General features: G+C 39.5%; 2 protein-coding genes across 4 annotated transcripts in view; both read left to right on the forward strand.

The window, feature by feature from the left end:
* The window catches only part of LOC124289148, a 115,244-nt gene extending 110,402 nt beyond the window's left edge, over positions 1 to 4,842 (forward strand). For all 3 annotated transcript variants that reach the window (XM_046725752.1, XM_046725750.1, XM_046725751.1), the window contains exon 5: positions 4,775 to 4,842. The gene's annotated coding sequence lies outside the window, so the exon portion shown is untranslated. The remainder of the gene's footprint in view (positions 1 to 4,774) is intronic.
* A 13-nt stretch (positions 4,843 to 4,855) lies between these two features.
* Positions 4,856 to 26,088, forward strand: part of LOC124289140 (protein TANC2-like) — a 40,702-nt gene continuing 19,469 nt past the window's right edge. The window contains 7 exon segments of the mRNA XM_046725741.1: positions 4,856 to 5,045; positions 8,356 to 8,595; positions 18,471 to 18,644; positions 20,043 to 20,144; positions 22,840 to 22,961; positions 23,536 to 23,677; positions 24,049 to 25,195. Of these exon segments, the coding sequence (XP_046581697.1) occupies positions 4,856 to 5,045; positions 8,356 to 8,595; positions 18,471 to 18,644; positions 20,043 to 20,144; positions 22,840 to 22,961; positions 23,536 to 23,677; positions 24,049 to 25,195 (2,117 nt within the window).

A 26,088-nucleotide genomic window follows, 5' to 3' on the forward strand; every position in this document is an offset into this window, starting at 1 on the left:
TGTCCTGTTTGTATATATCACATTACTAGACTAATATTAAAGATGAAGACATAAAATATATACAGTTTCATTTTATTAATATCTTGACTTTGAAACAAATCGCACAAAACCTATTAATAATATGTATCGTGAAATGTCACAATTTATCACAAGTACGTCAAATGTCAAAGTGAGCTGAAATTGGGAAAAATGATGCCGGCGTTTCAGATGGGAAGAGTCACAGAAAAAGTATTGATAATTTGGGATCCATTTCAGCATTTAAAGAAATTAAAGCAAATCCATTTTCTCAAGAGCACAGATCCCTATCCTCAGTATAACTGTGTATTCGGGAATCCAATTTGTGGAATTGCAGCAATGGGAACTAATGCACCTTGTCAGTGGCAGACTCTGTAGGTTGAGTGTTGCAATCTCTATCATTGGAAACCGATCAATGATACCCTTGGGGATCATGGGGAAAAAATCGTGGCTTAGGAAAGAAAAAATACAACATGGATTTGTCCCTTGTTCTTCGTCCATCTTCAATTTGGAGTTACCTCGATGGATGTGCTAGAGAATTGTATTAGACCATCTTGATCGGTCAGAGTTTTATTGTACGAATTGTTTATATGCTTATTGCATTTTCATTCGACTCCAAGATTAGGTTAGAATTATTTTTTAGCAACCCATGCTTGTATTAAGAGGTGACTAAGGGGATCGGGTGGTCAGGTTCACTGACATGTTTTATACATGTCATTGTATCCCTATTGCATAGATTGGTGCCTCATGATGTCAATCACTGGATTGTCTGATCCAGACTCAGGTATTTACAGATGTCTGTCATATTGCCAGAATATTGCTGATGGCAGTGCTTAAAGGAACGAGGGGAAGACAAAATATTGGAGACCAATATATGTTACCACTTTTAAAATCCAAATTTTATCCATTTAGAACTACATGTATGTCTTCCATATTTCACTTTGATGTCATTGGTTCAGGGGGTAGTCATGTGGTTCATGTGCTTGCTTGTTATGCCGAAGGTCTGAGTTTGAGCCCCGATCATGGGTAGACTGTGAATCTGTCTCATGATGTTCCACAGACGTGATGAGATAAAATCCAAACGTGTGTGAACCCAAATCTCTTTCTCTCTCTCTCTCATCATCGCTCACTTTTCAACGAGCTCTACCGTGGTACGAATCAACTCTGTCGATTCATTTGCTGGCTGTATAGCCCTAAGTTTTTGTGTTAACGTTTTAGAGGTTAATTACCAAGACCTGCCTGTCAGGCAACTACAGCTGGAGGTTATTGAGTTATGGATTTCTCCAAGATTTGTTTGACCAGCCTGTGACCAGCCATCTTGACCAAATCACTCTCATTAGTCAAGTGGATAATGATCAAATTTGTTCGATGAAAGTGGTTTTGGACCAATCTCATAGTATTTGTGCACATTCTTAAATTCACCTTAAATGATTCATTTGAAAATGAAGGAACTTCAAATTCAGACTTAAAAATGTCTTTTCATATGTTGATGTGACTGGTATGGAAAAATGTATTCTTCCAAGCAGGGTTTGTCTATACCTTTGTGTTAGAGCAACGTCAAGATCATCAGTGTGGGGCTGTCTCATTTGGGAACATGGTAGTATGGTAGTAGTAGGGTACCAGTGGTAGTATGGTAGCCCAGTGGTAGTATGGTAACCCAGTGGTTTTAAGCATTTGCTCATCACACTGGAGTCTGGGTCCAATCCTCACAATGGAGAGGCCCGTATCTGATATTGTTTGATGTATTGCTAAAACAATATATTATCCAATATGATCCAATTCTTTAAGGTCAGAAACACAAAAACAAGCATGCTATCATCTTGACAGTCCCTGAACCTTATTATTTTCCCTACTGCCGAGCCCTCCCTGCAACGCTAAAGCCCTAAATGAAGCAAGTCTAGATTTCCTTAGGATCTCTGATCTCTCTAGGGCTCCTTTTCAGTTTAAACGGGTTTATATGTTATTATCACAATTATATATATTCAGAGACTAAGTGTTAGTCTATCATCTTGACTGACCGAGTCAATGTTCCCCTAAATGGAAGTAATGTCTTGAGACTAGAAATAGAGTGTCATGATTTCCGGGTCAGTGAGGTAACAGAAGTGAAGGAGTGAACAAGGAGTTTGGTTTTTAGCCTGCCTGGAACAGTATTCCAGTTATGTCACGCCTTGTCAGACTGATGTGGAAGGAAGGCCTGCAGTGTAGTCTCAGACATTTACCTCTTTGGTGAAACCCATGAGGACTGCTTCGGGGCTGACAGACCTAGAAACATCGTCAGGGAGACAGTGGTGAAGAAGCTTCTTGCGTTTTTGCTTGAAGTTTAAACACCTTCCTATTTTCACAGGCTGTAGGTCACTTGACCTATTAGTACTGTCAATTGTAAGCGCTGAAATTTGCAATGAACCTGAAATGTATAGTAAGTGACTGAGTTTAGTTTTACGCCACTTTTAGCAATATTCCAGCAATATCTTGACGGAGGACACCAGAAATTAGCCCCACATATTCTACCCATGTGGGGAATTGAACCCGGGTCTTTGGCATGATGAGCAAATGCTTTAACCACTAGGCTACCCCACCGCCCCCTGAAACCTATAGACTGACAAGACTTTACTAAATGTAAAGATTTGATCTACTACAGAGAATGTTTGTTGCTTGTGTATTGTGTAACTTCACACTCAAAGTATCAGTGTTTGTAGATGATAAGGGGCGGTGGGGTAGTCTAGTGGTTAAAGCGTTGACTCGTCACGCCAAAGACCCCGGTTCGAATCCCCACATGGGTACAATGAGTGAAGCCCATTTCTGGTGTCCCCCGCCGTGATATTGCTGGAATATTGCTAAAAGCGGCGTAAAACCAAACTCAGTCAGTCAGTCAGTGTAGATGATAAAATACAGATTATACAATGAGTTACATCAACATACACTATCAGGTTACAGTGACATACATCAACCAAGTCTACAAGCATGACCACCCTATCCAACTAGAGGGGCGGTGGGGTAGTCTAGTGGTTAAAGCTTTCACTCATCACACCAAAGACCCGGGTTCGATTCCCCACATGGGTACAATGTGTGAAGCCCATTTTAGGTGTCGGCTGTTAAAAGTGGCATAAAACTAAACTCACTCACTCACTATCCAACTAGTCACCTCTTACCACAACATAATTGCATCTTACAACCAGCATCGGTTGCTGAAGACCAGTTCTAACCCGATTTCTGAAGAATGATAGGATGTTGGACACTGCTGTCCTTGAGAGTGGACACTAACACCAACTGACATACATCAAATCACACTGTCAGATTGTATGAAAAATCGGTTGAAATGGTTTAAACTGAGGGTGACCAATTGATTTGAACCAGCACATCTCGTTATTCCCCAGGTAGTGTTCAAGAAATGAAGCATGTACAAGCATCAAATGGGACGAGATTTTATTATTTGTTCTGAGTGTTTTTGCATCCTGGTTTCTGAGAGTGTTAAACCTTTTAATTGAGGCTTCATTTATCATTGGATTCAAGCTTCTTATTTTCTGATGAAGTTTCTTTGTTCCTGAGAAGGGTGTTAGTCTTCAAAAGAACAGGAATTGCCATGGGCTTTGTTGTGAAACTCTTACAAACGTCTTAAACACTTGACAGATGGTGGCACATCGCATCGATTCTGGTTGATTTTTTTTTCTGGCGCGATTGTCGATCAAACACTTGATGTCACTTGACATTCTTAAATCAAGGGAAGTGTTTGGAAAGGTAAATTTAGCAGGAACAGATCCAGTTTTGAAGGTGCAAAGTGGAAATGTGTTTGATATAAGAGCTGGGAACAAGCGACTGCCTGAGGGAGGGGTTTGTTTTCTTGGACCGTGTCTCAAACATAGCTTGTAGGATTTGTGTTGAATGTTTATCGGTTCAGTTCCTTCTACACAAAGGCTGTTTTTGGCCAACTGGGAGGATATGACAGCCTTTGAAATGCATGCTAGTTTGATTCCCAAGGACTTGTATATAGTGGAGTGGACATACAGGAACCCAATGATAATCTTCATTTATTAGTAGCATACACCTGCTATGGTTCTGAAACAAATCTAAATGCAGCTCGCTGCAAACTGGAACTGAACAGAACTGAAAACATGAACATAGAATCCCTTCTGGTCTCATTCAATTAAGACCAAACTTTGAGGAGTGGTGAATTAAAGTCTCTGCTAGACATGTGAACTAGTCTTTAGAAAATAGGTTCTAACACTCCATATGGGAAATCCTCTTCTAGGAAGCTCATTCAATTTTAAGCCAAAAGAGCACAACTCGCTTGAGGGATATTCAAGGAGTACATTTGATGTTTAAATGGATAGGTTCAGATATTTCCATCAGCAATATTCTGGACTGATATTGATCAGATCAGGATGGAACCTTCTCATAGAAGAAATACATAAAATGTATAGTTTGTCAGTTTTAAAGCTTGTATTGATTTGAAACTTTCAGGGTGTCCAAGCTGTTATGATATCGTGATATCCCTTTTAGTTTTAAATAGTTCCTATTTTGATTCAACATATCAATGTTTTCCTTTGTTAGCCTGTGCTTCATTTTGGCCAAAGGGTGGCCCAGTGGTTAAAGGTCTGCTTGCCAAGCTAAAGATCTAAGTTCTATTCTGTAAAAGATTCTGTTCACTGTTGTGCAGACTTTTTATGAACATGTAAATTGTTTTCATAATTTTGTAATTGAAATATTGCTTATGTGGCATTTAATGTGACCTCCATCACTCACTCTGTCACTTTTGTTGCAGGTTCTCCTAAAATGGCACAGCCTCCAGTGCCTGCCAAACCTAATTATGTTCAAGTATTGCTTACATCATGTGGCCTCGCCAATGTTGTCACTCAGGTTCTCCCGCACAAAATACATCACCAACGCCGCCAATGTTCCCTCGTCAGAACAAAACTACAGCAGCGATTCTGCCTTGGGATCACCGGACATGAGCAGTGTCAGCGTTGCCGTGGCAACGGATCTTGATAACATAGCAGACTATGACCACGACGACACTTTGGTGGAATTAAATGGTGAATACATATGTTACTCAATGAAGCAGGACAGCATGATAACATGGAGGACCTTTTTACCTTTTATGCATTAACCATTGATGAAGCCTACGGCTGATTCATTCTGGGCACAGGGTTAAGCTGTCGTGCTGACGGAAGAAATCTTCCAATGAATCTTGGATTCACTGAATCTGTTTCATCATCATATGATAAGTGTACTGCTGTTGAAAGGTCTTTTTCTTCATCGTTAGGAAACATACAAACAAATGTTTACCGATAATTTTATTTTAAAGCCAGATGTTTTTGCCCCAAAATTCACTTTGCTTTGTTTGACCAAAAAGTTCAGGTTGGTAAGTCAGAACAAAACATTTAAGCAAAAAATTCCAATTTCAAATATCATTTTTTTATTTGCTTGATTGGTCATAATTTGTCATTATTTGTTGTGTCTTTAAAAGATAAATTAGATGTTTGGAATGACTTATTTATGTAGATATCAAGAATAAGTAAGTTGTTGTTTTTTCAACATTTTTCTCTTTTCTGGATTTCATTAGTTAAGAAACACATTTCAATTTGATGGATTTGGCTCATATAAATTCATACAGATGTCAAGCCAAAATTTTAGAAGTAAGGACATTATATAGAAAAAGTTGTCTTATTTCACTGCATAAGTGGTTTTTGGGTTGTTTTGTTGTGAACATCCATTTTTTCTAATTGATTGCTACGAATGTCCATTACATGACATTTTACAACGTATGGGCAATAGGAACCTTAATTCTAATATTTGCAAACATAAAAACAACTCTGACAAGAGCGATTGACAATCTCGCTAGAGGTCACAAGAGCTTGCTAACAAATTATGAATGACTTGCTGCTTGGAGCAAACAACGGTGTTTTGTAATATCTGACATTTCAAAGAAAGCCTCTGGCTGATCCTGGCAATAAGGGACTATATAACTATGGTTACCTAAATTAGGTGGAATTTGTCTGACAGAAATGTCATGGCAACCTTAACAAATTTCCCAATTTTATTTTCAAGTTACATTGTTAAATTTTAATATGCACTTTAGTCATTTATGGTCATGCTATTGATCTATCTGTAAGCATAAAATTTGTTAAGTCTACACTTAAATTTTTGTTTATTAGAAACCTGGACCAAATACATGTCTGAGGTAGAAAGAAGTCCATTTCAAGGCAAAAATAATTGAGATTAGCTTTAAGGCAAACATTATGATTTTCATGGCTCGGAATGCAATATCCTGTTAATGACCTTTACCTTGTATTTTGCTCCATTGATCGATGCTAAGAAAAGAGATGAGTCCTTTGCGTCTCGTTTGCCATATTCCGAATTAAAAAAATGCTTCTTCAGCGATTTTTTGGGTGTGATGAATTACAACTTGGGCAATTTGAAGTGATCGGCACAAAACTTGGGCACTGGAATGTCGATAGTTTGTGGCTGGGGTAGGACGGTAGTATTCAATGTCCTAAGAAAGGGTTCATACACACCATACATCAAGACTGCTCTTTGGTGATGGCTTTTATGGGACAGTTATGTTAGTTTGGCTTTATCGTATTTGCCAGAGGGAATGGGTCAATTTATTATGTAAATTTACCACCCACGTTCTGTCTTGAATATGGTATGTGAAGCTGGCTCCTCAGCTTTGTATTTGGGCAGCCTAATGGTTAAAGCGTTCGCTCGTCACGCTGAAGACCCGGGTTTCATTCCCCACATGGGTACAATCTGTGAAGCTCATTTCTGGTGTTCTACAGTTTTATTGCTGGAATATTGCTAAAAGTGGCGTAAAACTAAACTCACTCACTGTCTCACTTTATAAACAAAGCTCCCGATTATTACATACTGTTCACCTTTTTGCTTAGGACAATACCTTTGCAGATGTTAAATGGTATCGATTAGTAACATATGAATGTAATTTATTGTTGGAAATTACAAAGGTTTGCTGGTGGGTCTTGGATTTTTTTCCTGAGAATAACCACACAAAAAAATTGTGAAAAATTTGGAATGACGTAACCAGCAGATGAAAGTTGGGATTTTTATTCAATTATTGATGCTCCAAAACCATGTTAACTCTTAGTCAATTAAGAAAATAGCATGTGTTAGGAACATCATGAAATAAATCAATTGTTTCAAATGAAAATCCAAACCGCCACCTCACAGAAGAAAAATGGCTGGTCCATTTGGGACAGAAACACAGAGTTGATGCTCGGGTTAATAATTATAGAATAACCACCAAGCTGTAAGAAATTACGGATTATCTGTCTCGAGTGAACGAATGGTATTAATCCCACATGATTTGTCAGGGATTAACTGTATTCTTTCACTGGTACAAATAATCTATTATTCAGAGTTTACAGAAGGTTCTTCTATAAATTACTCAGTGACATTTTGAGTAAGAAAACGGAGCAGAAATGTATGAAAACTCAACATTACAGATAAGCATCATGGAAGGCAGCCTGCTCTTGACATGACAATGGAATCAATTTATGATGTCATGAACGTTATTGGAAAGCAATTACACACAATCATTCTACAAATATTGCTAATATTTTAATGTCATTTAAGACTATAGCATGATATTAAATGCCAAGTCAAAGATTAGTATTATCAAATCAAATAAAGTAATTATCAGAGTGTGTTGCTAAAAAAAAACATATTCAGTAGGGCCGTAATAAATTGTGCTTATTTTAAATGTGATGTATCCAAGGATTCAACTAGGTCTGTAATATATATAGAGAGATTTTTAAGATAAACTTAGTCCTTAAATATTTTACTTGTCTGAGAAAGGGTGGCACAGTTGTTTAGCCTGTGCAGAGCAAGGTATGGGTTTGTGTCCCCTATTTGCTGTGATGTGTTTCTGGATTTCTCCAAAGTAGTCAACATTTACTACCTGAGCCCTGTTTCATGAAGTGATCGTACTGCTAAAGTCATCGTAACTCCCATACGTAAACATAGACTTACGTCTGTCGTAGTTCAATGATCACTTTGTGGAATGGGCCCTTATTCAACTCAGTCTTTTTACCTAGAGCTAGCAATTACATGCCTTACTGTAAGACTCTGGGTTCAAATCCTGAGTGGATGCAACCCCCCAAAAGTACTAGATTCCTTATGTTGTATTGAGAAAATGTAATCCCAAATTTAACAAATGGCAGTGATATCAGTAAGGTAAAGCTGAAAAGTGGCATTAAACTGACATCACCTACACATTCACAAGCCAGGTATCATGGGAACATCGTCAGGCCCTAAGCCAGTGTTGAATCAGCTCTATTTACCTCACCCACTCGCCAATTAAACATGTCCTCAATGCCATGATTTCAGGGGGAAATGACAGTCCACCGCCACCACCACCAGATGTCGCTCAAAATGATCTCATGATGAGACTGGGTCTGTTGCTAGGTGACCGCATGGGCAACAGCAGCGACAAGTTGTCGCCATCACCCATGCAGCAGATGGCCAATCAGACGGAAGAAACATTTACAAGTGTGTCGTCGCTGGGCAGCAGCGAGACAACTCCCGAGAAGGGGCTGTCTGACACAAGTCCTATGTCCACATTAACAGGTATGCTGACAGAATCAAATGTACAACTACTTGCAGGCCTCCCTAGTAGATACCAAATCAGAAATATCACCAGCACTCCATTATTTCTTTGTACCAAGAGCTGACTAACGTAAGGATCAAATGGATACAATGTATGACAGTGCTTATTGTGTTAGTTTGTTTGCTACAATCAATAGTACAACGAAATGATGGTTGGTTGGGTATATTGTTTAACACCTCACTCACCAATATTCCAGCTATATGGCTGCAGTCTGTAAATAATCAAGTCTGGACCAGACAATCCAGTGATCAACAGCATGAACATTGATATACACAATTGGGATAGCAAGCCTGACCTACCCGATCCTGTTAGTCACCTCTTATGACAAGCATGGGTTGCTGAAGAACAATTCTAACCCAGATAATCATGGGTTGGTTGTATGTAAATAGTCAGGCTGTCCAGTGATTGACATCATGAGCATCTGTGTACACAGCTGGAATATAATGACATGCATCACCCATGTCATCCCTACCACCTTGTCCACGTACAACAAGCCTGGGTTGCTGAAGACCTAACCCTCATCTTTACAGAAGAGCTGATGACCGCCTCCGTGGTGTAGTGGTTAGAGCGTCCGCCCGGAGAGTGGAAGGTCGTGGGTTCAATCCCCGACCGCATCATACCAAAAGACGTTAAAATATGGTACTTGTTGGTCCATGTCTGGCGCTCGGCATTAATGGATACAACAAGGACTGGTCGGCTCGGAGTCAGTATAATGTGTCTGAGTGGGGTATTCATGCCTCACTGCGGCTTGGTATCTCAGTGGGCTAGCACTATAAAACCAGCTTAAGTCTGGGCTAGTACAAGCAGCCGCACATACACATACACACGCATGCACGTCGTCATATGAGCAAAACATTCTCAAGCACGACGTTAAACCCAATTTCACCTCACCTCACCTCACCTCACCTCACCTCACCTCACCTCACCTCACCTCACAGAAGAGCTGATTGTATGTCACTTCACCACCATGTCACTGATTGTTCCCAGGCTATCAACCACTAGTTTGACCATGATAATGGCCACTGTGGTAGAAAAGAGTTGTCAAGTTAAGCACTATTCACTCACTCAACCTAGCGTAAGACCCAAGATGTTCACCGAAATTCGTTTTCCTGTGAAAGCTGGTTTTGTATGATGAGTAATATTTGCAAAAGATGCTGGTCGAACATCAAAAATATAAATCTCTGATATATTTTTAGAGTTTTCTATAGTTTTGGTCACTGGTTTGGGTGTTTTTGTCGAACTCTATGATGATTTATGGTATTTGATATATATCCGCCCCTTCTGGTATAGAATATTGAAGGAATCCACAGCACCCTCTACAATAAGTACGCTATGGGTTACTTCATGTTGAACACATAGCTGATGGTCTTGATCTCCTACAATCACTGTAATGGGAAGATATGTGCCCATGAGACCAGTTTCAGGAAAGTAGCGGGACCTGTCTGGAAAAGCACCAGTAAGAAATAAAAGATTTACTGGACTGCCAATGATATGTAGCCACAGGGTCGAAACCATCAGACCCAACCTGACTTGCTCCCAAGGGCCTATGTTTTTAGCTTGGAGGGTGATCAGTTAAAAGTGTCACGGCTATCACACCAGACAGGTTCTAATTGGTGACCTCTTGCAAGGTCATACACCAGGATGTTGGTGAGAGGAATGATGGGGGCTGGTCCTCCAAAAAGCGGACTTGCTAATTGTTGATGTCATACCGAGGCAGACGGGGGAAGTGTCCCTTTGGGACAGCAGTTAGAACAGAATGTGATTAGTGGGAACTGTTGAGGATGTGTATTTTAGACAGGAACTGGTCACCCTTTGGCCATTGGATGGTGCTTGGCAGGAGGTGACTAGGATTGTATGATTGGCAGACTGTTGCAGACGCATGATCATGCCTCAAGCTGGTTCTTGTCAAACAAGGGTAGCCAAGTGGTTAAAGTGTTCACCTGTCATGCAGAAAACCTGGGTTCAATTCCCCACATGGGTACAATGTGTGAAGCCCATTTCTGGTGTCCCCCGCCGTCATATTGCTAAAAGTGGCGTAAATTAAATTCACTCACTCAAGCAGACACTTCTTAATGAGCGTATCACTGGACTTGCACAATTGCTGAGGCAATAATTATTCCTTGATTATTTATGTTATAAGTTTTCTTTGATTGGCATTCTACAAGTTGGGTAGATGAAGGATGAGGACTATTTTTATGGATATACAACTTCTTTATTCTGTATAGGCGTTTAGACGATTCTCATGTCGTTGACATGGATTCTCATGACACCACTAAATGTCGTTTTGCAGAATTATAGAGAAATAGTAGGAACTCTGTGACACAGACTAAATAACATTGTGAACAGACTAAATAACATGGTACAGCATGTACTAAATAACAACTAGGGCTACTTGACCACTAAATGTCGCTTTGCAGACTAAAATGGTAGGGCTACTGTGAGAAATATGGTAGGAACTAACTGTGACACAGACTAAATAACATGGTACAGCTACTGTGACACAGACTAAATAACATGGTACAGGCTACTGTGACACAGACTAAATAACATGGTGGTACAGCTACTGTGACACAGACTAAATAACATGGTACGGCTACTGTGACACAGACTAAATAACATGGTAGGGCTACTGTGACAGACTAAATAACATGGTACAGCTACTGTGACACAGACTAAATAACATGGTACAGCTACTGTGACAGACTAAATAACATGGTACAGCTACTGTGACACAGACTAAATAACATGGTAGGGCTACTGTGACACAGACTAAATAACATGGTGGCTATGGTACAGACTAAATAACATGGTAGGGCTACTGACAGACTACTAAATAACATACAGCTACTGTACAGACTAATAACATGGAGCTACTGTGACTAAATAACATGGTAGGGCTACTGTGACAGACTAAATAACATGGTACAGCTACTGTGACACAGACTAAATAACATGGTAGGGCTACTGTGACAGACTAAATAACATGGTAGGGCTACTGTGACAGACTAAATAACATGGTAGGGCTACTGTGACAGACTAAATAACATGGTACAGCTACTGTGACACAGACTAAATAACATGCTACTGTGACAGACTAAATAACATGGTACAGCCACACAGACTAAATAACATGGTGCTACTGTGACAGACTAAATAACATGGCTACTGTCACTGTGACACAGCTACTGTGACAGACTAAATAACATGGTACAGCTACTGTGAACATGGTACAGCTACTGTGACACAGACTAAATAACATGGTAGGGCTACTGTGACAGACTAAATAACATGGTAGGGCTACTGTGACAGACTAAATAACATGGTACAGCTACTGTGACAGACTAAATAACATGGTAGGGCTACTGTGACAGACTAAATAACATGGTACAGCTACTGTGACACAGACTAAATAACATGGTACAGCTACTGTGACAGACTAAATAACATGGTAGGGCTACTGTGACAGACTAAATAACATGGTGGTAGGGCTAACTGTGACACAGACTAAATAACATGGTACAGGTGACAGACTAAATAACATGGTAGGGCTACTGTGACACAGACTAAATAACATGGTACATGGTAGTGACAGCTAAATAACATGTGACACAGACTAAATAAGGCTACTGTGACACAGACTAAATAACATGGTACAGCTACTGTGACACAGACTAAATAACATGGTAGGGCTACTGTGACACAGACTAAATAACATGGTAGGGCTACTGTGACACAGACTAAATAACATGGTACAGCTACTGTGACACAGACTAAATAACATGGTAGGGCTACTGTGACACAGACTAAATAACATGGTAGGGCTACTGTGACACAGACTAAATAACATGGTACAGCTACTGTGACACAGACTAAATAACATGGTAGGGCTACTGTGACACAGACTAAATAACATGGTAGGGCTACTGTGACAGACTAAATAACATGGTAGGGCTACTGTGACACAGACTAAGTATCATGGTTCAGGGAACATGAAACAGACTAAATATTATGGTTCGGCAACCAGCCTGGCTTTGTAGTTACATGCTGCAGATATATCATCACACACAAGATGTTACTTTACACAGCTTCTCCCTGATTTATAATTCATTGCTATCCTCGTAATCTGATCAGCAGCTTGACATGGAAAGGCAGGTCAGATGTCTAGCCAATCAGGAGCCATCAATATCCCCTATCAGTAAGGGATTGATTACGATTAATTATCAGTTAACGAGGTGTGAAGATACAGCATGATAACTATTATCGTGAAATTTATGAATGACAGCTCGTGCATTAATAACGCACAGAACTCTGACGCTCCTAACAAGATTATGGCCATTGTTTCGAGTCAGAGTGTTCTGGTTTCCTGAAAACGTTTTTGTTAATGGTCGTTTAAGCACATTACAAGCACTTTTTCTGAGAAGTTTTTGTTCATCTGCAAACAGTGATGATGATGCGAAAAATTAAATGAAAATGTTATCTATAATGTTTAAATTAACTAGCTTTAAATACATTACACAGTCATGGGGTAGCCTATTTAAAGTGTTCACCTGTCGCGCCAATGGCTCATGGATATATGGATTCATTGTAAAGCCTATTTCTGAAGTTCCTCACCTTGATGTTACTGGAATATTGCTTATTGTGGCATAAAAACATACTAACTCACTAAGTTATAGTGAGTGAGTGAGTTTAGTTTTATGCTGCTTTTAGCAATATCACCAGAAATGGGCTTCACACATTGTGCCCATGTTGGGAATGGAACCTGGGTCATGAGTGTGACGCTTTAACCACTAGGCTACCTCACTTTCCTCTCTAAGCTACAAATTGGCAGCATGTAATATTGAGGAATCAAGTAGATATCATAAGGTTCAATTCCCTGTATGGATATGTTTCCTAAGGTTCAATTCCCTGTATGGATATGTTTCCTAAGTGTAAGGTCAGTGTAACTGTGGTCAATGTAACTCTGCTGTATGGTTATATTTCCCCAGTGTAAGGTCAAGGTAACTCACTGTATGGTTATATTTCCCCAGTGTAAGGTCAAGGTAACTCACTGTATGGTTATATTTCCCCAGTCTAAGGTTAAGGTCAAGGTAACTCTGCTGTATGGTTATATTTCCCCAGTGTAAGGTCAAGGTAACTCTGCTGTATGGTTATATTTCCCTAGTGTAAGGTCAAGGTAACTCTGCTGTATGGTTATATTTCCCAGTGTAAGGTCAAGGTAACTCTGCTGTATGGTTATATTTCCCAGTGTAAGGTCAAGGTAACTCTGCTGTATGGTTATATTTCCCAGTGTAAGGTCAAGGTAACTCTGCTGTATGGTTATATTTCCCAGTGTAAGGTCAAGGTAACTCTGCTGTATGGTTATATTTCCCTAAGTGTAGGTCAAGGTTGTATGGTTATATTTCCCAGTGTCAAGGTCAAGGTAACTCTGCTGTATGGTTATATTTCCCAGTGTAAGGTCAAGGTAACTCTGCTGTATGGTTATATTTTTCCCAAGTGCTGTATGGTAAGGTCAAGGTAACTCTGCTGTATGGTTATATTTATAGGTTTCCCCAGTGTAAGGTCAAGGTAACTCTGCTGTATGGTTATATTTCCTGTATGGTTATATTTAGTGTAAGGTCAAGGTAACTCTGCTGTATGGTTATGTATGGTATTATATATTTCCCAGTGTAAGTGTAAGGTCAAGGTAACTCTGCTGTATGGTTATATTTCCCTAGTGTAAGGTCAAGTGTAAGGTCAAGGTAACTCTGCTGTATGGTTATATTTCCCCAGTGTAAGGTCAAGGTAACTCTGCTGTATGGTTATATTTCCCTAGTGTAAGGTCAAGGTAACTCTGCTGTATGGTTATATTTCCCCAGTGTAAGGTCAAGGTAACTCTGCTGTATGGTTATATTTCCCTAGTGTAAGGTCAAGGTATGGTTATATTTCTAAGTTATATTTCCTAGGTCAAGGTAATGGTTATATTTCCCAGTGTAAGTAAGGTCAAGGTAATTCTTCTGTATGGTTATATTTCCCCAGTATAAGGTCAAGGTAACTCTGCTGTATGGTTATATTTCCCCAGTGTAAGGTCAAGGTAACTCTGCTGTATGGTTATATTTCCCTAGTGTAAGGTCAAGGTAACTCTGCTGTATGGTTATATTTCCCTAGTGTAAGGTCAAGGTTACAATGCTGTATGAATATATTTCCCTAATGTAAGGTCAAAGTGATAGTGATTATTATCCAGATGTAAGGTGAAGGATGCTTGGCATTATGATTTTTTATACCAGCTGTAAGGTCAAGGTGACCTGACAATCATATTCCCTGAAGTGATACAGGGTCATCGTGATCCAGGAGCTTTGTTCCACCTGATTGATGTAACCTTTGATGACAGGATCCAGTAATATGACACTGATATTATTGTAAGATCAGTGGGGTAAATTGGATTTGTGGGCCTTATAATCTAGAAATTGGTTTCTTGATGTCATACAGATTTACTGATTATTCTCGGACTGCCAGGGAGATCACATGAGACAAATCTAATTATTATATTAATTATTAAGTCATGTAATTCTTGTCTTCTTAAGAACTTGTGAAATAGCTTTCTAAGACATGTTGTTTAGATCGATATCTCTACATTTACTTATTGTAGTGGCTGTTACAGTGATTTCTGTTCTTTGTAAACACACTGGTATGATGCAGAATGAAAGTCAGTAAGTTGTAGAACTCTCAGTAAGCCCGCTCCATCTACTGGGTGTCTGCTGGGAGAGCAGATGGTCTGTGGTTTGATCCAAAGCCTTGTCTTACCATTTGAAGATGTTAAAAGATGGTACTTGTTGTTGTCATGCCTGGTGACCCATGGGTAACTGCAGCATGGTAGCTTGGTGGGTAGGACTTTAAATCTGGCACAAACAGGGTGGCTCATGGGCACATGCATACTTTTCACTCACTCACTCACCCACCACCCATGCACTCACTCATTCACTCGTTCACTATCTCACAATGTATAGAAAATAAAATACAATTTGACTGCTGTATTTTATCTAGATTGACATAAACATGGATCCTGTTTATCTTTTTATTGAATTTTAATCTTATTTGAGTATATAGATCTGGCTTTATCCATGTAGAAACAGGGTGTTCTACAAAGGTCACATACTGTCAAGTACACTGACCCCAAGTGGTCAAGGTCGAGAACCTGCTGTATTTTAAGCTGTCTCCCAGAGTCAAACTGACACACTGCCATAAAACGGAAAATTGTTAAGAACTGTTGAACCATACTGACTCGCTTTTATTAGCGAATATTTGTTTATTCTGTTTACATTGCAAAGAGATCATATATAATGAATACTATTGATCAATTACTGTACATTACATGTTCTTTGCACCGTTTTATGGTTTTATCTTTGGAAATGATTTTTTTCTAATTCATACAAGATAGAGCAGTTTTGATGTTGAAATTGATTTTCTGGAAAGCATGTGTGTTTCATACGTGTACATATGTTTTATTATTAATGGCATCTCCTCTTATAGGACGCCGCGGGTAGCCTAGTGGTTAAAGTGTTCGCTTGTCACGCAGAAGGCATCAGTTTGATTCCCCACATGGGCACAATGTGTGAAGCTGATTTCTGGTGTCCCCTGCTGTGATATTGCTGGAATATTGCTAAAAGTGGCATAAATATACCCTCACACTCATCTCTTATTAGCTTTGAGAGCATGACTCGGCCCTTTCTTGCAGAGTTTTCCCCTTGGTTGTCAGAGTTTGAATCCTAATCCACCCCAATCTGATGCTAGATATCCCTCTTTGAGTCACATATATCCACGACTTTGCTGTTGGATTACCGTAATGTGAAGCCTTAATCTCGAAATCAATTGATCAGTTGAGTAATTGCATTAATTTTGAATTACACATGAATAATGGCTTTAACATGGTGAAAACTGAATTGAATAATTTGGGAAAGGAATTTTTAATTTGAAATCCAATAAGTTGTATCACATGTTATGAAAGAGAGTTAGTCTTTGATGATGGATATCAAAGTTCACATTGGGATCTGAAGTCCAACAAATTATCAAAGTAGTACAAATTCTGTAAAAAAGAACTGCCATTTCTGATCAACTTGTATTATTGATTACAGCTTCCTTTAAGTCAGTCTGGAAAACAAGGATACACTAGAAACACAACAATTTGGAGGTTTGGGGGCACACAGAGTCATTCTTCCAATGTTTTACATTGTAGCTTACTCATAGGTGTTGGTGAGGTAGCCTTGTGGTTAAGTGTTCGCTCATCAGGCAGAAAACCTGGGTTCAATTCCCCACATGGGTACAGTGTGTGAAGCCCATTTCTGGTGTCCCCCACCATGATATTGCTGGAATATTGCTAAAAGCGGCGTAAAACCATACTCACTCACTCACTCACTTACAAGGTATGGTGTGACTGGGATACTATTTAAGCAGCATCAACCCTCACTCACTCACTCACTCACACATTCATTTACAGGTTATTTGCTCCTCATCTTCTTCAGTCATGATACTTTGGTTTCCGAGCACCATCTTTGTGCTCATGGGCTTCAGAGTGGTAATTGCTGTGTATTTTGGGCTTTCCTTTGACTCTATTCAGAAATAATGAAATAATTGAAAGTTCCCTGCTTGACCTAGGTCATTGACGCCCTGCCATTATGTTACTGTCATATAACCCTGTTGGGATTAAGTTCTAAGTGGTTCCCTAGCAACCTGTGCTGGTTGTAACAGGTGCCATATTGATGGTCAGGTTCGGTGATTTGGTCATTGTTTCCTAATTACATGATTGATGATTTTGAGATTGATGGATTGCCTGGTTCAGGCTTGACATTTTACAGACCACCTTCATAATGTATTGTAATATTGTTTAGCGTGGTGGGGTAGCCTAACGGTTGCATACACTTGTCATGCAAAAGACCTGGGTTCAGATCCCCACATGGGTACAATGTGTGAGCCCATTTCTAGTGTTCCCCGGCGTGATATTGCTGGAATATTGCAAAAAAAAACCACACTCACTCACTCACTCACTCACTCGCCACCTTGAAGACCCGGGTACAATGTGTGAAGCCCATTTCTAGCGTCTCCCGCCGTGATATTGCTGGAATATTGCAAAAAGCGGCGTAAAACCATACTCACTGAATGCTTAAGTGTTGTGTTAAACAACAAGCACATTCACATCACTCCAGAAACAACACACAACAACAGTCAGTCAAAAACCTCTGATTCCATAAACAGATTTCTTCCACAATTATTATTTTTTGTCAAAGCCAACATGACTTCAGAAATATACAGTATCTTTGAAAGTTCAAAAAAATAAACATTTGGAACACAATGTTTCTGTGAACAATTCCCAAGTATGTTTGCACTAACCTTAAATTTCAAGGACAAGTCGATATTCAGAGTAGGCTTAAGTAGTGAAAGTCATAAATAAGAGATGTGTTATTTGAGTATGTAAGACTGTTAGTCCTATGCTGATCTACGGAGAGAGGGATGGTGCTGTGTTCGAGTCTTTCGTTGTCCTTATCCTGGTCTGTTTCACCAGGTAACCTTACAATCTGTAACACGATGATGAGTTTTTGCTTTTCTCTATGAACACTGCAAAGTATATTCTTCGTGTTATTTTTTTCAGTGTTAATTTTGTAATACATTTTTATTTAATCTGCGCAGGAAGGACAAAATATTTGGGTATATTGTTACGAACTTGTAATCTTTACTTCAAGATCAGCTCAGGGAACAGATGTTGTGGGTTACACTCAATGGATTCACGCTCCATACATGTACTCCACATCCTGTATCTAAGCATGTCTACAGTGCTGCCTATCGTCATGGATACCTCTTGTTTCAGTGTCTTCAGGCAGTGAGCGGGGGATGCCAGGGATGCGGGCCACATTCAACCCGATGTTCCAGGGCAGCGGTAGTCGCGACGTCAGCTCCGACAGTATGACGTCACTGATGAGCACCAGTACTGGTCACTCCGCCAGCCCACTGTCCACTACGCAGAGACCCCACTCTATTACAAGTAAGTGACTTGAAACAATACCGTGTGACAGTAAACGATGTATTCAATACATCAGGACAGTGAATGATGTATTCAATACATTAGGACAGTAAATGATGTATTCAATACATTAGGACAGTAAATGATGTATTCAGTACATCAGGACAGTAAACAATGTATTCAGTACATCAGGACAGTAAATGATGTATTCAATACATTTGGACAGTAAATGATGTATTCAGTACATCAGGACAGTAAACAATGTATTCAGTACATTAGGACAGTAAATGATGTATTCAGTACATCAGGACAGTAAACAATGTATTCAATACATTAGGACAGTAAATGATGTATTCAATACATCAGGACAGTAAATGATGTATTCAATACATTAGGACAGTAAACAATGTATTCAATACATTAGGACAGTAAATCGATGTATTCAATACATTAGGACAGTAAATGATGTATTCAATACATTAGGACAGTAAATGATGTATTCAATACATTAGGACAGTAAATGATGTATTCAGTACTGATGGACAGTAAATGATGTATTCAATACATTTTGAAAGTAAACAGTCCATTCAGTATTCCGTACATTTGATGGACAGTAAACAATGTACATTTCAACAGTACCGATGTATTCGAAATTTGGATAGTAAATGATGTATATTTTATACGTTAGGACAGTAAACGATGTATTAAATACATTAGGACAGTAAATGATGTATTCAATACATTTCAGCAGTAAACGATATATTCAGTACTGATGTACAGTAAATGATGTATTCAATACCTTAAGAAAATATATGATGTATTCTATTCTGTGTGATAGTACATAATGTATTCAAATTTGTTTTACTATATACAATGTATTTAGTACTTTTGGACTCTAAATAAAGTATTTAATACTGATGGACAATAAACTAAATATTCAGTATGTTGGACTCAAAACTATATATTTAATATTGTCATGGAATGTATTCAGCACTGTTTGACAATATAGCCAATACTGTTGACAAAAGCCAGGCTGACAAGCTTTAGTAAAATAACACAGTATCAGCATCTTTGTGATATTAACATAATTCAATACTGATGAATTATAAATACTACTACTCAATACTTTTGGGCTTTAAACTCAATACTCAGTACTTATGAAAATACAAAATATATTCAATGCTGGGGTATTCATTATTTATCCGATCTTGGTCTGTGTTCACCATACCTATGCTTTTGGATTTACTGATGTAAATGTCAACCACTTTTATCACAAGGAAAGTGATATAATTCAAATATCATTCACTCACTAAAAATAGCATAGAGAATTCTGACGCTAGGATACAGCATTTATCACCATGCTTGGATCTGATAATGATGATGATAGTTATTATAAGCATGACGTTTTGTCTGTATCAGCGTCAATGCCTGGTGCTATAGAAGAGTTGCCGCTGTTCGGCAAGCGCCGATCATCGCTGCGAAGATCGGCACGGGCGACGGTGTCTCACACTGATGGGAAAGGTGAGTGTCTTATATGTCTAAACACCATAATGTCTCACCTGTGTAAATGGGGCGGTGGAGAAGCCTAGTGGTTAAAGCGTTCGCTTGTCACACCGAAGACCTGGGTTCAATTCCCCACATGGATACAATGTGTGAAGCCCATTTCTGGTGTCCCCCGCTGTGATATTGCTGCAATGTTGCTAAAAGCGGCGTAAAACTAAACTCACTCACTCACCTGTGTAAACAGTTATCTTTTACACAGTTCCAGTAACAATGGTACTCCAGAAGGTCAAATCATATTCAAGTAGTATTTTCAACTAAGAAATAGGTTTTGTAGTATGAGTATGTATGACCTTATTTGGTCAGGGATTTGATGAACATTCAGAAGGAAGTCTGGTGTTCAAGTGACCCAGTCTTCAAAGGTGCTGCTATTTGTTTCAAATCCAAAGTTATGGTTTAAGGGTTGTCATAGTTTTGCTGAAGGATTTCACCTCAGTGATAGAGATCTGGAACATGTATCAGTTTGGTCTTTTCTCTGATATATCTTAAAAACAGTACTCACTCATCCACTCACTCACTCATCCACACACTCACTCACTCATCCACACTCCACTCACTCATCCCCACTTCCTCACTCTAAATCTCACTCATCCACTTCCTCACTCACTCCGTGTTGATATTGCTGGAATATTGCTAAAAGCTGTGTAAAAACTTAACTCACTCATCACTCACTCACTCTCACTCACTTCCTCACTCCCCACTGGAATATTGCAAAAAGCGCGAAACTAAACTCACTCACTCATCCACTTCCTCACTCACTCACTCACTCTCACCATGATATTGCTGGAATATTGCAAAAAGCGGCATAAAACTAAACTCATACATCCACCCACCCAGGTAGATGTCCTGATGTCATGTAATAGGTTAATTTAGCTACACCATGTTCCTGTTGCTTTCAGGGGATTTAACCCAGGGCCAGCCTATACCCCCTAAGCCAGGTATCTAGTCAGTGTTGTCATTGGTGGATATATGTGTCTTATGCCTACTTTCAGTATTGTTTTACATTACTGAACTAGGAAGGATGCGGTGTTTGTGTATTGAGAATTATCATTATTGCTTTCATTTGATTGGTTGAAAAGTCTTGTGTCTAGGCAAATGTAATTTATTTTGAAGCAGACTTGATTCCGACTTTCAAATATCATACTGCGTTAGAAGTCAGTGGTAAACAAATCTTTGTATATTAATGGGTTCTGGGCCTTTATTGGTGTCTGGTTCCATATACAAGCCAGATAATATTTCATCTCTGGTAATAATGACGGCCCTGTACGAGCTACGTGGACCTGTAGGTTATAGCTCTTCCCTGTCAGTGGTGAGACTCCATGTTGACAACATAGCTTGGCTCAGTTGTCTCACTTGGCTGTGCAGAGTTGTGTCCCTTGTGTTTGTCAGAATCCTGTGATTGTGAGTTTGAATCCCAGTTCACCCTGGTTATATTTCTAGGTTTGTCAGCACCATGGGTTTCACTAAAGTATTATGAGACAAACTTCACTTCTGACTTACCTTCCACATTAAGCTGACAGACCTGTTCAAAACAGTGTTAAACCCAATTCACTCACTCACTCAAAGGGACAGAAAATCAGTAATTATATTCCAAAAATCAGTCTGGGACATTACTTCATTACAAGAATGAATCATTTCTTGCATGTAATCCATCCAATCATTTTTTCTCAATGATAATGGTGGTTGTATCTATTTTATTTGCTGTTCTGTTTCTGTAGTCAGTAAATTGTTCTATGTTGTGGTCAAGGTGTGTCTGACATGTGAAATGTTCTGAATGGTCCAATTAGGGGGTGAGAGATTTGTCTGCTGATTGGACCAAAATACAAGGAGTCACCCTCAAGGGCTGTAGGGTGGTCTAGTGGTTAAAGCATTAGCTCATCATGATTCAGCACAGGTTTGTTTCCCGACATGGGAACAGTGTAAAGTGCCTTTCTGATCTTCCCTGCCACTGTAGTGGTAAATATACTCACTCACTTGCTCAATATGTAACCATATGTAAGTTGGCTCCTGAAGCTAAAAGCCTTTGGTTCAATTCTCTACATGGGTACAATGTGTGAAACCATTCTTTCTCATGAGGTTCTTGAGAGGCATGGGGCGGTGGGGTAGCCTAGTGGTTAAAGCGTTGGCTCGTCACGCCGAAGACCCGGGTTCGAATCCCCACATGGGTACAATGTGTGAAGCCCATTTCTGGTGTCCCCCGCCGTGTTGCTGGAATATTGCTAAAAGCGGCGTAAAACCAAACTCAGTCAGTCAGTCAGTCAGTCAGTCAGAGGCATATAGAAGTTGGTATTCAAGTATAAGACAAAATATTATGGATGTCAACTTCTCTGTTATTGAACACACAAAATTTCTGGGCTTTTCATTGCCCCTTCGTCAGAATTTGGGTTTGAGGTAAAGGTGAATTGCCTCCCTTACATATTCCAATGAATATCCGAATCTCAGACCTGTGTATTGTCAACACCATACCTGTGCTTATGAGTTACACCTGAGTGGTAAATGTCTTAGTCAGGTATCACTTCCACCTTTCTCATGATATCCTGGTTTGACTCACTCACTCATATCTACCTTGCATATATTGTATCATATATCCTTACTTGCTCTGTGATAGTGGTGTGGCTGTTTAAGTGAGTTATACAATGCCCTTTGACTGTTTCAGTGAGGTTCACCCCGATTCGACCCCCGCAGCTTCACCTGGCTTCCATGCAGTTCGAGGTGCCCCACCCAGAGGGAACTGCCATCTTCATTGGGAGAGAGTGGCTCTTCCGGGAGATAGAAATGGTAAATGGTGTTATCTTATAAATATGAGCTTCTTACACTGCACTCAGGTTGAAAATATGACAATTTGCTTTAAATATATTGTGTAGTATCTTCTGTAGTTTATGTGAAGCAGTAGGATATTGATTCAAGTTAGATCCGTGAAAATATGGGTCAGAATTGATCTTCAGCAACACATGCTTGTCGTAAGAGGTGATCAGGTGGTCAGACTTACTGACTTGGTTGACACATGTCATTGTATCCGAATTGTGTAGATCGATGTTCATGCTGTTGATCACTTGATTGTGTGGTCCAGACTCGATTATTTACATACCGCCGCCATAAAGCTGTAATGTTGCTGAGTGTGGCATTAAACAGCCAATCAACCAACCGATCTTATTATGGTTCATTGTTCTTTGTTTACCATTGTTTACCATTGTTCTTTGTATACCATTGTTCTTTGTTTACCCTTGTTCATTGTTTTGCCCGTTCAATCTCAGCTACTTTGCTGCTGCCTAGATATAGTCTTGATCAAGTTTTTTATGTAGCTGTGATAAGTATTATCAGATTCACTCCTGAACTCGACCTGTCCCAACAGGCTCTCAACGGTGAAAGTCCAACGCGGTCTCAGGGGGTCACACTGACCGGTCATATAGGGAGCGGCAAGACGGCAATCGTGGAACAACTAGTTAACTACAGCTGTTTCGGAGATGGCAAGGGGGGAATTATCTCCAACGGAGGTGAGATGGATGTATTTCATGTACCAAGGATTAAGACATTCTAAGGGGTTCGTTTTGTTCGAAAAGCGAAATACAAGCCTGACTTACTGTTTGTTAAATTCTAAAGTGTATGATGACATGTCCTGGGGCAAAGTAGTTTTATTTGTAAAGTTGTGTCCCTTAGATGTACCAGGATCCTGGTTACAAACTCTCTATGTTGGTCTTTGTTCTGGCGACAGATACTTTTGGTTTTTGGTGTACAACATGTATATAATTCTTTGTCAACTTGATCAAGTTTACTTTCCATGATATCAATATATAAATGACTCAAATCTGTGTTAAATGCTATTCATTAAAATATTTCCACACAATGGTTCAATATTTTTATGCAGATGTGCAGAATGGCTTCGGTCACAGCCCAACAGCAACGCTCAGTGCCATGACGAGCAGCGCCCGTGACAGCCCTCACTCCTACCTCAGTGTGTCTATGGCAAACCTCAACTATGACTCTCTCAAGAGTCTCGGATCCCAAGTTGTTGCCTACCACTTCTGCCAGGCAGACAATAACGTGACTTGCATGGTGCCTGACTTTGTACATAGCCTGGCGTCGTATCTCGCCCGATCTCCACAGCTCACGACCTACCGAGAGATGCTACTACAGGAGCCTCAGATCCAACACTTGTTGAGTTTAAAGGAGTGCATTCTCAACCCATCTTTGTCTTTCGTCAAGGGAATCTTGGAGCCTTTAAGGATGTTGAAGAATAAAGGCAAAATTGACTCAGATAGTTGTATCATATTGGTGGACTCATTAAACGAGGCAGAATTCCACAAGCCCGACCATGGAGACACCATTGCTTCATTCTTGTCTCGTCACATCAACAAGTTTCCATCATGGCTGAAAGTGATAGTGACGGTGCAAACCGTTCTTCAGGACATTGTGCGGAACTTACCTTTTCACCGAGTGCATATAGACAAAATATCGGGCAATGATATGGTGCTGCGAGATCTCGGGGAATACATTCACTACAGAATCAATGCAAACTCCAGAATACGGAATAACATTAGTTTGAATGGGAGATTAGATCCATCAATGCAACAGAAATTCTGTGGCCATATACAGACTCTCAGCAAAGGGTGTTTCCTCTACTGCAAACTCGTCCTTGACCTTATCGAAAAAGGTCATGTGGTGATCAAAAGTTCCAATTACAAAATCTTGCCTGTGAATGTATCGGAAATCTTCCTGTTGCATTTCAATCTTAAATTTCCGAGTGTTCGATCATTTGAGAAGATTTCTTCGATTCTGGGAGTGTGTTTAGCGTCATTGTACCCGCTCACGATGGAGGAAATATACCTGACAGTCAACTCCGGATACATTCAGAGATTCGTAGCGTGGCCAGAGTTCCAGTCCAGGATGGAAATTTTGTCAGGCTTCCTCCATCGCCGTAGCGACAGTAGACTCATGTTCTTCCATCCCGCCTTCAGGGAGTGGCTCATTAGACGAGATGACACTGACTCTCCAAAGTTCCTATGTGATCTTCGGTAAGCAGACACAAGCTTTTGCTTGCTTTGCATGGTTCCATGCCTGTCCACCCTCAGACGGAAGAGTCCAAAATTCAAAATTATATGTAGGCTGTTTTTATCGTTGGTAAAAATATGACGAGATCACAAAACTGATATTCTCTGTCATAACATTTTCAGTTTATGGCAATTTAGGTAGATAAGATCCGGTTGTCGTGCAGAAAGCAATTTGAGCTCTGTCATTACGTTGAGTCATTATGTTGTTACAGGTAATGGTGACAATGATGGAGCTCGAAGTGCTTTGTGGAAACGAATTAAGTCTGATAGAAAACAAATTACCTTGTTAGCGTCCTTTCATTTATATTTTTTTAGTACAAGGCAAAACTTGTGGTACAAATTGTCGAGGATTATTTTCAACATTTAATGCTTGAAATTGCTATTATTGACTCAACATTTTTATTCATCGATTTTTGTGAATCTTTTCAAACAAGTGTCATAAATTCAAAAATAATTGGGCAGAACTTCCTAAATTCTGCAACTTAATTTTAAGGAAAATTAACTTGTATGTAGTTTTAAAAACTTAAAAATGAAAGGTTCGATAGATTCAGATCGTAATTTTTGCTAATAATTTCATATTTTGGTGCGATCTGTCGTCTGGATAAAATACTTCTGTAATTCTCTCCAATCTGTGTGGGTGGACAGGGTACAGGTTAAGGGACCATATTGTCATCATACTGCCGACTGGTGTTTTTTCTTCCAGGAGTCGGGATTCAGATGCAGTGGTGTTATTTTGCTTCTTTTATCTCTGAACTATTTCTCTCTGTAAACCTTTTCTCTGATCATAAACTCTCAAAAGAATTTTCTCATGATAAATATAATTAAATTGTTCTTATGGATATTTCTGTTAATCTTAA

Source organism: Haliotis rubra, unplaced genomic scaffold (assembly GCF_003918875.1).
Source record: "Haliotis rubra isolate DU_JTF1 unplaced genomic scaffold, ASM391887v1 Scf434, whole genome shotgun sequence".
In the NCBI taxonomy this organism is placed as follows: Eukaryota; Metazoa; Mollusca; class Gastropoda; order Lepetellida; family Haliotidae; genus Haliotis; species Haliotis rubra.